The sequence below is a fragment of the Helobdella robusta genome (assembly GCF_000326865.2).
Source record: "Helobdella robusta unplaced genomic scaffold HELROscaffold_6, whole genome shotgun sequence".
NCBI lineage: Eukaryota > Metazoa > Annelida > Clitellata > Rhynchobdellida > Glossiphoniidae > Helobdella > Helobdella robusta.
Window position 1 is genome coordinate 921,443 of NW_008705330.1, and position 14,558 is coordinate 936,000.

The window sequence follows — 14,558 nt, forward strand, 5'->3', positions numbered from 1 at the left end:
ATGGGCATATATAACTTACATTTAAGCCCATTATTTATTTATATTTATATTTATTTATTTATATATATTATATATATATATATATGTTTTGTTGTTGTGTTCACCGAAATGGCGAGGACGTTGAGTCGCTATCAAGTGACATTCGGCCTTCTGTGAGATCGTAGATGACTTCTTAATCCAAAATCTGATGCGCATAGTTTACCACATTAGGGGCATTGAGGACCATTTGATTTCAGTTCTTTTGACGACGATGAAGAAGTTGATGTCAATGTGACGATAACCCAGAGATCATGCAATGGTGACGAAGACAACCTAGATGGATCCTGTAATAATGTGGTAGGAGGATGATGACAACGTCGACGATAAATGACGAACAATAGTGTTTTGAATGCCCTGATCGATAAGAACAATCTTTTCCTTTTGTCTAGATGAGATTCTCAACGTTCGTGTGGCAATTCTTTTCTTTCTATTACTATTCACGTTCTTTACATACTTATTTGAAAATTTCAAAAGCTTCGTTTTTTAACTGTTTTGATAAAATTAAACTGAAACGTGAAAACACACATTTACAAAATTCTCATAATTGATTAACGAAGAAATATTTTTAATTTTTAATGAAACTGCATTAAACGCTCTATCAACATTTTTATTTTTAAATTGATAATTTGAAACTGTTATACATACAATCTTTTTCAAACAAGCTCGTTATTTTAAAAGTTTGATTAATAATTATGAAAAGTGATGTTTGTGAGGAAATATCGCAAACAGGATAAACCAGACTCTAATATTTCTTGCTTTTCCACAACGCCAACCCATGATTGCAATGCAAACACTCGTCTTCAACCACTATGAACCTTTGCACATTTATTCCTAGGAATATGAATATCCACACCACACACACACACACACACACACACACACACACACACACACACATACACACACACTTATATACATATATGTTATTGGGGTTGAAACTGTCGTGAGTAAATACAATTATTAAGAATTATCATTTAATTTTCAGCTTTGATCAATTTCTGGTACAATTTTTTAATTTTTTGTACCTATTTTTCATCATTGTTTTCAACTTATTTCTTCAGAAAACAAAGTTTTTAATTAATCTTTTATTAATTTTTATTTCCTACAGAAAAGTTCACAATTCGACGTGGTTCACAACTTGATGTGATTCTTTTCCATTTCTTGGTTCACAGCTCTCAATAGATTTTTCTCTTTGCTGTATTGTGATTTCATAAATATTTTATAGATAAATGTGCGTGCAGATACATGTTTGCTAGTTTGGTTTCAGTCGATTGGCGCATGAGTTCAATATGTAAAACTTAAGAAACTTGTTGCAAAACCGTCTTTTCGAAATTTTAAAAAAAAATGAAAAAAGATGACATTTCTGTTTAATGTTTATCCATTGTTAATAAAAGTAATAAATCAAATTTTTTTGCATCAGAATTAATTTTCAGATAAATTTTCTAAATTAAATTGATAAGAATAAAATAAGAAAAAGTTTGAAAGCCCAACAAATAGTCTTGCAGAAGTTTTTTGAATGCGTTGAACTCCGGCATCAAACATCAACGAGTTACAATAGTTTAACCTCGACAATACAAATGATACCACAAGACTAGTGAAGATATCAGTTGAGAGACATATTTTAGTTTGATATAAATTACGCAGCTGTAGAAAACAAGTTGTAAAAAGTTTCACTGCAAGTGGTAACATAGTCAATAAATTGTCAAATAGTACTCTCAAGTTTTTAACCGTCTTAACTGCGTGCAACCGGTTACCAAAAAAATCAAAAGTTGTATAATACTACCAATTTCGGCTTTAACCTTTTGGGATCCAAACCAAATTAACTCTGCTTTAACAGGGTTTAACTTCAAACGTTCAAATTGGTTCATATTCAACCAATCATTTATGTCCTCAAAACATCAAACACATGGGCAAAAATATTTTTGATGTAACTGAAAATCAACTATTTTAGCATATCAAATATGCCGCTTTCTCCATCTTGGTCTAGTTTTGCCCCCAAGCAAGAACTGCAGCGTCTAAATTTTATAATGACTCAGCAGCAAACTTACCCGCCTGTAATATTTACCGAAATCATACGCCAAACATTGCACACATTTTTAGCACGCCTATTCCAAAAAAGGTAGAACCAAACACTAATCATATCATTTACCCTTTGTTACCACTCAACAACACAGACGCATAAACTTGAGAGAAAGAGAACGCAAACACAAATATGACCTCATCAGTTATTTATTACTACAAAATAAAAAAACCCATTATCAATCCAATCACTAATGTCTAATAGTTAGTTAAACTGACAATTTTAAATATATTTTTATATCACTATTATATTCATTCATTCATTTATTCATTCATCTATTTTTTGCTTTCAAACTTTTTTCTTCTTTTTTTTCCAAATAACTATCTATACATTAATTAAACTTGTCTTTTTATTTTTAATAATAATTTTGTATTTTATTTTATATTACTGTTCAAATGCGATTGTCCTTTCTTGTCTTTAACCATCCTCAATTCCAGAATAGGCTGCATCATAAACATGTTTTTCCAGTTAACTCTGTCCTGCGTCTTTCTCAGCTACTCTTCCATTTTTAAATCCGTCCAATCTTTTAAGTCATCGATCCATTTTTTTCACTGCCTTCTTCTTCGCTTTGATTCGGACAGCGTCCCTTTTATTATATCTTTTTTAATGCATTGGTGTTTCCTGAAGATGTGACAAATGTAGCTTAATTATTTCTTTTTGACTTAAGGCAGTAATTTTTGATGTAATCCAGTCGTTTTTAGAACCCATTTGTCGGTTTTTCTGTCACCCTCAGATTTTTCTTAAATTTTTCATTTCAAATGTTTTAATTTTTTTTCATCTTTTTTTTCAATGTCTAACCTTCCAAACATAAATTGCTACCGGCCATACTAACATGTGCAGAATACGAATTTTAGCATTTAATGGTATGGGATGGATCTTTTATATCCTCTGCAGACCGGCTGTAACCCTTGTGTTTTGCCAAGTCTTGTTCTGATGATCATATGCTTTAGTTTGATTTTTTCTTGTCCAGTGGCTAGTTTTTTGGCCCTTTTTGGAATAATAAGGGACGCCGACCTTGTTCACCCGAGCGACGTCCGAGCCGGCATGAAGTTTGGCGTGATTTGATGTTTATGATGTAATATGGTAATTAATATTGTTGATCCTAGTCTTTCAAACTCGCAGTAAAATAGCATAAAACTACTCTATCACATTTCTCCACCCATCCTATGTAGAAGATCTGTTACAGCCCAAATCTTCACCGCTTGCGTTAGCCAATCGTTTCATGGTTCCTGTTGAGCCTGTCCACCTCACGTAACGCCCATGGTAGCACTTCAGCTTTCGCTTACTCCATTGATTTAATAAACGCGTTCGTTCTAGCTAGAGTCCGAACTTTTTTGCATGTATGAGCTATAGAATTATCACAGTTATCTAAGTAGAAATTTACGATCCAAAAATTCATGGGTGGCCTAATGAACCATTTGCAGCTTCATCGTGTTATAGTTTGTGCTTAGACATGTAGAGCTTAATTTTTAAGACAAGCATATGACTACTAGCAGGATCAACAAGGTAGCTGACTGAGCGTCCATCTAGCCTGGGCTGCATTGATTGTTCTTTTCAGAATCGCTGGCCGGCGCCAATTTGAGCTCAAACATGTCATGGCATTTGAACGTTTGAGAAACGTTTTTTTTAAGTTATAAGTTTTAACAACTTATTTCTATCGCTCGCTTTCGCTTGTCCATTTTTGAGCCAAAACACCGAACATGCCAGCCGCAATTTTAACAACAAAATGTTAATAAGTCCTTTATAATCCTATAATAAAAGGTTGTACGCTTAGCAGTTTGCCGACTCCGGACGCACACGCATCTCGCCCAGGCTTTGCATTCATTGCCACTGAAAGAATAGAAATGAAGTGAAAATAAAATTAATTTACAATCACAATTCTTGTTCTTTCGTTTCAACCCATCTATCTACTTATATGCAATAATAACTTAACAACATTTCATTCATTAAAAACCCATTTAATTTACATTTAATGAGTCACATACTCATTCACATAATAATCAGCATAATATTTTAGCTCTAAAGGGTTCAATTGAAAAGATTCATATATTTTTAAATTTATTTATGTTTGTCTTTTAAACCGTTATCCTAATTTAATTAAAACAATCTATTTTCATTAGCCACACTGCATAGACTACACATCATTTCATATGTTTTAAATTAGTTTTAATTACTGTTATTTACATGCCTAATTATTTGTATTGTTTTGCATGTTGTAACATTTTCTGTGTTTGACAGAGAATGGTTTAAAGAATAAAATTTGATAAATTCGTATCAACAACTATTTCGCTTTTTCAAAACAAACTGACAGATCGTTTTTGGACAATTCTAGTTTAATTATTGTGAAAAATTAGGCCATCCATGCAAGGTTGTGTTGGATGAGTTCATTTTAATAAATATAGTTGATACAAAATAGATTAAAACATTAATAAAATCTGGCTTTTATTTATTTTTCAGTTTCAGCATAAACTGTTCGTGGGATCTCAATTAAATGTCATGTTTTATATTTCAAAAAATACTTTTCCTTGTATAATGAAATTGCTTTGAAGCCACTCTTACTCTATAACATGCAATGGCTTTGCTTTTTTAATTTGTAGCTTGCAACGATGTGGCGAGTGAAATGTTTTAAATCGGAAAAAGGAAATATGTTGCTACGTAATAAAATACCCGAGCATCATCGTTTATTTCATTGTTGAATTGTGTTTCAAACATTCAATCAGTTTCGGATTAAATGTTGAATTGAGCTTGAAGTTGTTTTAGTTTTTAATTTACAATAGCTTGACAAGTTTTTTATATTTTATATTTGTGTATAACTATGTCATAACCTATCGGATGCATTTAAAAACATTTCAAAAACTTCTCAAAATGAGAATGAAATCATTAAGACCGTATAAAGTTTGAAAACTTATTTTTTTGTTATTTTTTACATTAAACATTTAAACAACGGATTAATTTTAAATCTGAATGAAACAGGTCTTCCAAGGAAGTTTCATCAAAAGAAATCTTCACTGAAAACGCATGAGTGGTGTACGTAGAATTTCAACTGCTGAAGACGTTTAAAATTAAATTTATTTAAATTTGTTGATACATTGGCGGAAACGTTCAACTTATGAATATTTTGGTTGAATCTTAATAGCCGCATCATCCCCAACAACAACAACGTTCAAAATTTTAAAATAGTTCAGAAAACGTCATCAACAAAAGAAGCGAAAGAGACATCAAGAGTGATCTACATCGTGAGGTCAGATGATGGGACGCAACAGGCACAGATCCAATGCTTTATCTACAAGTTGGTCAATCAAAAGTTGTTTAACAATTGCTACTTTATAAACTTGCTCTTGACATTATTAATAATTCATTCCAACATTGCAAGTGTCTGAATGTTTTGCACATGGCTCCTCGCTTGTGCATGTGCGTTTGTTGTTTACTTGTAAAAAGTTGAAGTGAACTATTGAAGATACTCGAAAGTTTGGTTTTTCTTATTAATTTTCAGTTTTTAATTTAGCAGCAGTTAAAAATTATATGTGAAAAAATGTAAAAAAAAATGTTAGTTATCAAATTTGAAGTATTCATAAACATTTCAAAAACTTTTCAAACTTTGAATGCAAAATGTTAAGACACTCAAATCAATCAATCAATCTTCGTTTAGCGTCCAGAGACCCTGTTCCCCCGAGGTAAGACACTCAAATAACTTGATTAATTTTTTTGTATAATTATTATTTAGCTAGTTTAATTATTTTCTATGTGAGCGCTAAACAATTGATTCATTTTTTCATAAGTAAAACATTCAAATGGAATATATCCAAGTATCCTTGGAAAGATAACAATCGGCGTGTCGTACAATTTGATTCTACAATAAACCCGTTACGCTGCACGTTCTCCATCATTATTGATTTGGTTTCCGTTTCTTATTTATTCGCAATTTAGTCTGCATTTAACTTCCTTATAATTTTTTGAACTAACATAAAACAAATAATTAAAAAGTTTGAATGAAATAATAATTATCAATATAACTTAACCAGACACAATAAAACTTGTTTATTTCGTTCTGTACATAATATTGAACAATCTTACAATGAACAGTCATAACTTAGATGTTGCTATCGATGAAATGCCATTTTTTTCAAACAAGCAAAAATATTTCCCGCACATGCATGCAGTGCCATTGTAAGATGCATCATCATTGTATGCAAAATTACGTTCATAAACAAACTGCCAGAACAAAATGATATTGCCTTCGCCACGAATTTGAGCTTGTTGCTTTGTTAGATGGAAGAAAATGTGGGAAACAAAAATGGAAAATATAACAATGAAAAAATACTTTTAAATATTTTAAATAAAATTTTAATGAAGTTTGTAAGAATTTTAAATATTTCATGAATAGAAATAACGTATTAATTCTTTTAAATTTAAAAAGTTCGAAAACAAAATACATTTGAAGTATATAAAGAACCGTTCAAATGATGATGTATAAATATTTAGCAAAAACTTTTTTGTTACCAATCTATCAACCAATTAATTGTTTCATTCAATCAATTAATCAATCTTCTAAATTCTAATGGAATGATTAACTGATCAATCAATTATTCCAACAACGTATGAAAATTAGCAGAAATAATTATTAAATGAGCAAACTGAGATCCTGTATAGAAGATATGCTGTAGGTGGTGTCTTGGCTAAATCTTAATTCTGCGCAGTTAACAACATGACACAATTTACTTAGTTAACCACATCGAAGCCCTATCATTTTCCTCACATATTATTATTTCATCACAAGTCTTTTGTTTCCAAGAATGGTGTAAATTTCACTAACAATCTAATTAATAAATATGACGGCAATACCAAATTGTCAATCGAATCATAACATCAGCATCATCACCACCATCATCATATCGATATCTTCATCACTAACAACTTTGCATACACCTTCGCTAGACCAAATGTTGATGACAAATGAGTCTCAACAAAAAATTTTCTGTCTCAGTCGCATCATCGTTCGTCTGCTTACTATCTAACATTTTCATTCCCCACACTCCATGTGGCGCTTGGCATGGAACGATCTCTTCCTCTTCGATGGTGCCGCATCATGTTCGACGGGCTCGCGTCGTCCTCGTTTGCGGCTTGTTGTTACGAATTGAACAGTCCGAGGATATGCAAACGTATGCAAATTATTGTTTTGTCCTATGAACTTTTTCTGAGCATTTCTAGTTGAATGGTAGACATTGCCATTTTTCAGTGGAATAAAATTTTTGTTGCAGATGGATGTCAAAATAATTTTTCAAAATTAAGCGAAACAGGCAGCATCTGTTTTTGCGTTGTTGTAATTTGAAGGGAGGTCTTTCATTTGCTTCAAACAAATAAAATTTTAAAATTGCACAACCAGTCATTGTCTGGCTGTTAAACACTATTAAATTATTTTGTTTGTGTGAAGTAGATATGTTATCGTCACAACGAGATGGAATGTGACTTAATGAAGCTTGCTCACGTCACCATTGCCTCATGAGGAGTAACCATTAGAAAGATAGCAGCAACTTATTATTTTTCATTTTTATCATCTATTTGGTAGTTGAATTTGTGGATGAGATTAAAGGTGGTGTGCTGCTCTGCATGGTCATCTTCATGGTCATCATCGTCACTGTCCTCATCGGGGTCATCATTCTGTTCGAGTGGCCAACAGAATGAAGTGCTTGAGGAGTCGAGATGCTTTTTATGGCGCTGTTGATTAAAATTTTCTAGTGTTGTCCATAAAAACAATATAAACAGCAATGAAATATTGCCGCAAATAATGATAATGCATCATTAAAAAGTTGATAATAACACCAACTACAAACGAATTTGTGGAGAATGGTGAGCACCATCAGCAGTGTGAGGAAACGAGGTGTAGCAGAGCAATCCTAATCCTTATCTGGTGTACCTCGAATAATTAAAAATTAATATCTCGTTTTTACCATAACGTTGCTAGTAGTAATTAGGCTGGTGTTTTGTTTGTGGTTGGTTGGTTCTTTCTACAAATTTTTGACAGCACGTTGTCAAACAACAGCTATAAAACTTTCATATGTTGTCAACCATTGTTTTGGTTGGCTGTCTATGTTGATGCTCTCGTGTTTGTGTGCTGTGATATAATGTGATGTTGATTCCATTGATGTTGCTTCTATTTACTGAAAAACAACTATCAAATTGCGATTTAATGCTTTTAACAACTACAGAATCTGTTTCATTTATTCTCAGCGTAATTACACATTGTAATTAACAAAAATTTGCGATCTTTACCATTTAAAAATTTGTAAATTTGAACTTAGCAGATAAACCTAAAATTATTTTGTTTAAAAATTCTTGTTTAAGGAACTTCCTGTTGTTGTCACTGTCTGTAATCTGTTTTACTGCTTCTTGTCGCAAAAGTGTTTCCAGGATGTCCATGCAAATTGTCCTGCTAGATTTGTTTATCAGTTATTTATGGCAGCTTGTTCTTTTTCTGAGCTATGCTCTTTTCTTTCTATTTTTCTTCTTATTATCTACAAGATTTTTGTATTGAAGATCGTTTTGAATAAATTGCATTGTATCTCCCAAAAAATATTTGAGCGGGATGAGCAAATTATGAACATTTGAGCATGCATCGCGGACATCACGCTCCTTACAAAAGTTGTTGTTGGTTAGTTTTTAATACCAACATTTGCTCGATAACAAAAGTTTGAAATTACTGTTGAAATTCTCTTTGAAGCTTGATTATAAAAACTCTTATTAATCCCTGCGGATCGCTGTTCTCCTTGCTCCTACATTTCAGTTGTTTTCCAACGCTTTTTATTACTCTTGTTGCTGCTGCTTCTGCTGTTACTTTTATTATTGTTGTTGTTATTGTCATTAATGATTTTGTTTTACAGAATGCAAAGTTTAGTGCCGCGCATTATCTAATTTTCCGCTTGTTTTATTGGCACATGTATGACGTAGTGAACTGTGTAGCTCAAAGTGACTGCAATAAAATTTTCAAGCTTTTCAGTGTTTTGTGTTAGAATTAGAGCGTAGGCCACCTTTTATTAATTGCAACGTATAACGTATGTATGTACTATGCTAAAATTATTTATCATATTAACGAAGCCAAAATAAGCTACAGCGAGTTTGTGAACAGGCCACCTTTATTTAACGTTAGATTTCAATAGTTATCAAAGTTAATACAAAATATTAAGTTATAAATATAAATTATATACCCTAATTCACATCATTCATGTTAATTACTATTACAACATTATTCATAGTATTTCAATTTGGCTCCGAAGATGGCAGCTGAAGCAGCGCTGTAAGCTGACCCGAATTGATAATTTATGGATGATCCAAATAAATATGAATATAAACAATTACGTCGCATTGAATCTTTAAAAAAAAAACTTTTGAACGCACAGCGGGCATTTAATTTCAATGACACATGCGTCAAAGAAATACTCGTTCTAAACTATATATATATATATATATATATTCATATATATATATATATATGTATATTCATATATATATATATATATATATATATATATATATATATATATATATATATTGGAGCCAATAAAGTCTGATCGCACAGATATATAAGTATTTATAAGATACAACAATATATATATATATATATATATTGGAGCCAATAAAGTCTGATCGCACAGATATATAAGTATTTATAAGATACAACAATATATATATATATATGTATATTGGAGCCAATAAAGTCTGATCGCACAGATATATAAGTATTTATAAGATACAACAATATTGTCATAATACTCGCTGTCGTAACCGGTTTACGATGCGACGGGTTCAAATCTTCGATTGAATAAAATACTCCAAACAGTTATTAAACTTTATTTACAGAAGAAATCAACTATTATTAGTTATTAAACTTTATTTACAGAAGAAATCAACTATTATTAGTTATTAAACTTTATTTACAGAAGAAATCAACTAATCGTTTATTTCCAGTAAATTCGCACTAACGCAACAATTAACTTTTAAATCTTTCAAAATCTATCGCTATGACAACGTCAACAAACAATTCAAATATCGCTTTAAATAATTCACCGAATCGCTATTCACAAAATCACGAATTTCACTAATCACGAATATCACTAATCACGAATATCACTAATCACGAATATCCCAATCACGAATATCACCAATCACAAATATCTTGCGACGTGCGCTTATATACTCTTCGCAAGCGTCGTTTCTAGATTCTTCCCGATGGTCCGATTCCAGCATACTCTAGAACGTTCCAGTCACTAGAACATTCTAGAATACGCTAGAATCTAGTGCGTTCGGTAGCACGGTTATAACAATATATATATATATATGTATATTGGAGCCAATAAAGTCTGATCGCACAGATATATAAGTATTTATAAGATACAACCAATAGTTGAATACATACTCATTGAAAATGGTAAAGGATTACAATAAAAAAGCTTTTTCTGTATAAGATAAAAACGGATAAAAAAGTAATTTAATTTTGTTTTCTATAAAAATAGGTTTAAAAAACTAGACAAAAATACGACACGAAATATTGAAAAATTAAACTAGAAACTGATCAAAGCTGATAATGCGGTGATATTTCCTAACAATTGTATCCTAACCCTAGTTTTATATATATATATATATATATATATATAGGTTGTAAGGAGACCATAATTGATGCAATATTTGATAAAATCTACAGAATTTTAGCTTTTGAAAGTTTACGGTTGAGCTTTTCAATATTTTTAACAGTAATTTTATGATTTATTATTTAATTTATTAAAATTAATAAAAAATCATTTGTGTTCATGATGAAGCCTGTAGGTTCTGTTTCGATTTTACTCATCATCAGTCCTTACAAAAATATATTTCAAAGTTTTGCAAATCTCTGTGTGCGCAAAGTGTTTTTATTCTGTTTGGTCTTTTTTTTATTATATCTTTGTCCTGTCCGTTCATCATATGTTTGTTCTGTTAATTTTTTTGATTGTAAAGTCTTTCATTAATATTCTTCTGATCGGTACTGATGTTGCTCGTTTTTATTGCTTGTTAATTTGCGGTGGCAATGAAGATCGCTTCAGCAATTCTTAGTAGATGGTTGTGGTTTTTGTTGCCGTACATTATATTAGTGTACATCTCTCGTGATGGGATAGTGCTAACTATGCACAAAAGAGAGCCATTAGAACTCATATGGAAACCATACATCAAACGATCCTATCACGAAATATACTAGATTGTCATAACATGCGACACAGATTAATAAACTAATAAAATGTTTGAAATAATGCGAAAAATTCGAACTGAAAAGAGTGCAAGTTATGACTATGTGTAGAATTTATATTTTGATCGAATTCGAAAATTTTAATTTTTATGTGTTTCTTTGTTAAAAGCAAGCGTAAAGATGAGAAACCATTTTTTGTAGCCTCTTAAAAGTATACAAAATGAAATTATTGTTTCAATTCATCATTTGCAGCCATAACAAGTCAACAAAATTTTCAAATGAAAGAACAAAATTAACTTCGTGCGTTCAATAAATATTTTCTTCTAAACTTTTTGAACACTTTTACGTTATACATTATTGAAAATACATATCTGTTAATGCACATAGTATGTTCCAAAAATACAAAAGACTGCAGATAAACGTCATTGTATGTTATAAAAATTCCGATATTCAATAATTCACTGCCATTTTAATTTCAATCAAATCAATAAAATCATAAAAGTGTTAGTATTCTTTCAATTTTACAACTCATTCAACGTTACGGCATCTTGCACAATGCCTCTATACTTGATTCAACGCAAGAGCAGGATACATCAGGAAACCAACGAAAATTTTTCAATTCTTCAAGTTTCTGACTTTTTAACTTTTTAAAGTGGTTTGCGTGTGAGGGGCTTGGGCAAGTATCTAATCAAATTTTAACACTTAGAAACAAAAACTTTGAAGTTTTGCAATTTTAGCAAAAATTTTTTCTACTTTTTGACAAATGTATTGTAAACGAATAAGATTATTTACTAGTTGCTTGGGTAGATGTTGATCAAAATGATATGATGTCAACATATTATTTATAATTGCGGGCTTTAAATAAATGGTGTAAGCAAAAGAACGATTTTAATTTTTTATATTCTTACGGAGTTAACAAATAAGATTTCCAAAAAGACGAACATTATCAGAAAAGGTTGAAACAAAACACAACATCACTTGTGCTTTATGGCAGACAATTTATTAAAATCATGATTTAATTTACATTTTGTAATTTTTTAACTCAAATCCGTTTAAAATACGTTACTATGTATAATTTTTTCAATACAATATTTGTGAGATTTTCGTGATTTTGTACAACGGCAATTCATTTTTAGGACAAGCGGCTGACTAGCGCACTGGTTCATCAACGTATGTAAAGCAACCAAGTTATGATCATTAACAAAAATCGTATTTATTAAGAACTCAAGAGCAGTTTCATTCAATTCCAGCAACATCTGCAAAACCCGCAAATCCATCAATTAAGCAAAACAATTCAAATTTGTACTATCATTACCGCCACTAGATATTATCTAAACATATGTAAAGAAATTTAGTAGGTGGCCACACATTTGTTTACTATCAAATTAACTTCCAAAACAACACCAATCATAAAACATATCAAACTGTCTTTGAAAAATCATCTTTTCATCATCAAACGTTATATAATTTTGCATTGTCAACCTACAAGACGCTTCTTTAAAGCACTCGACTGCTGGGGCGGTTCTAACGCTTAGCAAACTAAGATAAATTTAAGATATTATAAAAATTAAAACATTTAATTTATTTGCTAAATTCGACGTTAATAAGCGTTTGCAACATTGGCAGTTTACTCTTTACTGCAATATCTAATATGTTTGAAAGCTAAATGTGATGCGCTAGCTGCGGTGACACTTCATCGGACATCTCTAATTTTTCAAGCCATTCCTTTATCTAATGCATCCGGTGAAAGGTCGTCTTCTGTTTTGAAGAGAATTAAAAATTATTTGAGGAGTACAATGGGGGAACAAAAATTTAATAATATAGCAATTATTTTCCATAGAACAAGAAACGTTGAATTGTGCTGACACTGCAAAAATTATTGATGAATTTACATGAAGTAAAACAAAAAATAAATTCATTTAAAAAAAATTTTGTTTGTCGGATATTATTTTTAAATGATTTCTTGTAATCTTTCTTTCTAATTTCATTATTGCCAAACATATATTTGTAAATACTTGAACATTTATAAACTTTTTAGCCACTGAACATTTGTAAAAACAATTCAATATTTATATCACCTTCATAAGCGTTTATAAACGTTACTCCCCATTTACGGCTTCTTCAGGGCCAAAGGCCTCGGGTTTGTCTTTCTTTCATTGAACACACTCTTCAAACCTCTTTGTCAAGCGCCACTCCGGCGTCTTTGTTCTGCCTCACAAATTTAAAATTTAGACATACACAAACATAAACCCCAATAGCATTAAACTGCAGAAAAGCACATTGGGTGCTTCTGAACAAGAGTCACCGCTTACAACTCACAACATTGGAATTTATTTTTGTATTAGTCTAAATTTTAACCTTTGTATGATATGTATGAGGCACAACAAAAATAGCATGATGCTTGAGAAAATGCTAAACAAAAATTGTTTGCAAAAATTGTATCTAAGGAAGGGTGTGCACGATAGGAAAAAAATCCGAAACACCCATTTATAGAAATGCCTTAAATAGATGCGTTTCAAAACGGAGTTACACCAACAAAAGCCGATGATAATATAATAATGATTATACACACACACACACGCACACACACACATATATATATATATATATATATACATACATATATATATATACACACACACGCACATATATATATATATATATGTGTGTGTGATATATATATATATATTATTATTATTATTATTATTATTATATGATCATTTATATAGCGCCTATTAAAAACATTCTCATAGGCGCTTTACAACTATGGCAATTTTCTACAAGGAAAAAAGATATGTCTTCAATTGACTTTTGAACTGGGGAAGTGTCAGACCAGACCGGCGCAAAAAATATGGAAGTTCATTCCATTGCCTTGGTCCATAAACTTCAAAACTACGTGATGCAATCTTTAATTTAGTAACCGGGACCACTAACAAGTTTCCCCGATCTGATCGTAGGCCAGTTTTTAAAGAAATCGATGATCTGTCAATCAACATTTCGGACAGATATTGCGGAGCCAATCCGTTTAAGCATTTATAAACCAAAATACAGACTTTAAAAACAATTCTTTTGCTGACCGGCAACCAATGCAATTCCGACAAAATTGGGCTAATATGTTCAACACGACTAGCACCAACAACAATTCTTGCAGCTCTATTCTGAACCATCTGCAACTTAGCAATCTCATGTTTCGAAACACCATAAAACAAACTATTACAATAGTCCAAT

The 14,558-nt window shown here is 31.2% G+C and overlaps 1 protein-coding gene across 1 annotated transcript in view; it reads left to right on the top strand.

Moving 5' to 3' along the window:
• The window catches only part of HELRODRAFT_185104 (hypothetical protein), a 56,537-nt gene that overhangs the window by 5,900 nt on the left and 36,079 nt on the right, over nt 1-14,558 (top strand). Inside the window, exon 3 of the mRNA XM_009029088.1 lies at nt 5,093-5,408. Coding sequence (XP_009027336.1) covers nt 5,366-5,408 — 43 coding nt within the window. The 5' untranslated portion in view covers nt 5,093-5,365. The remainder of the gene's footprint in view (nt 1-5,092; nt 5,409-14,558) is intronic.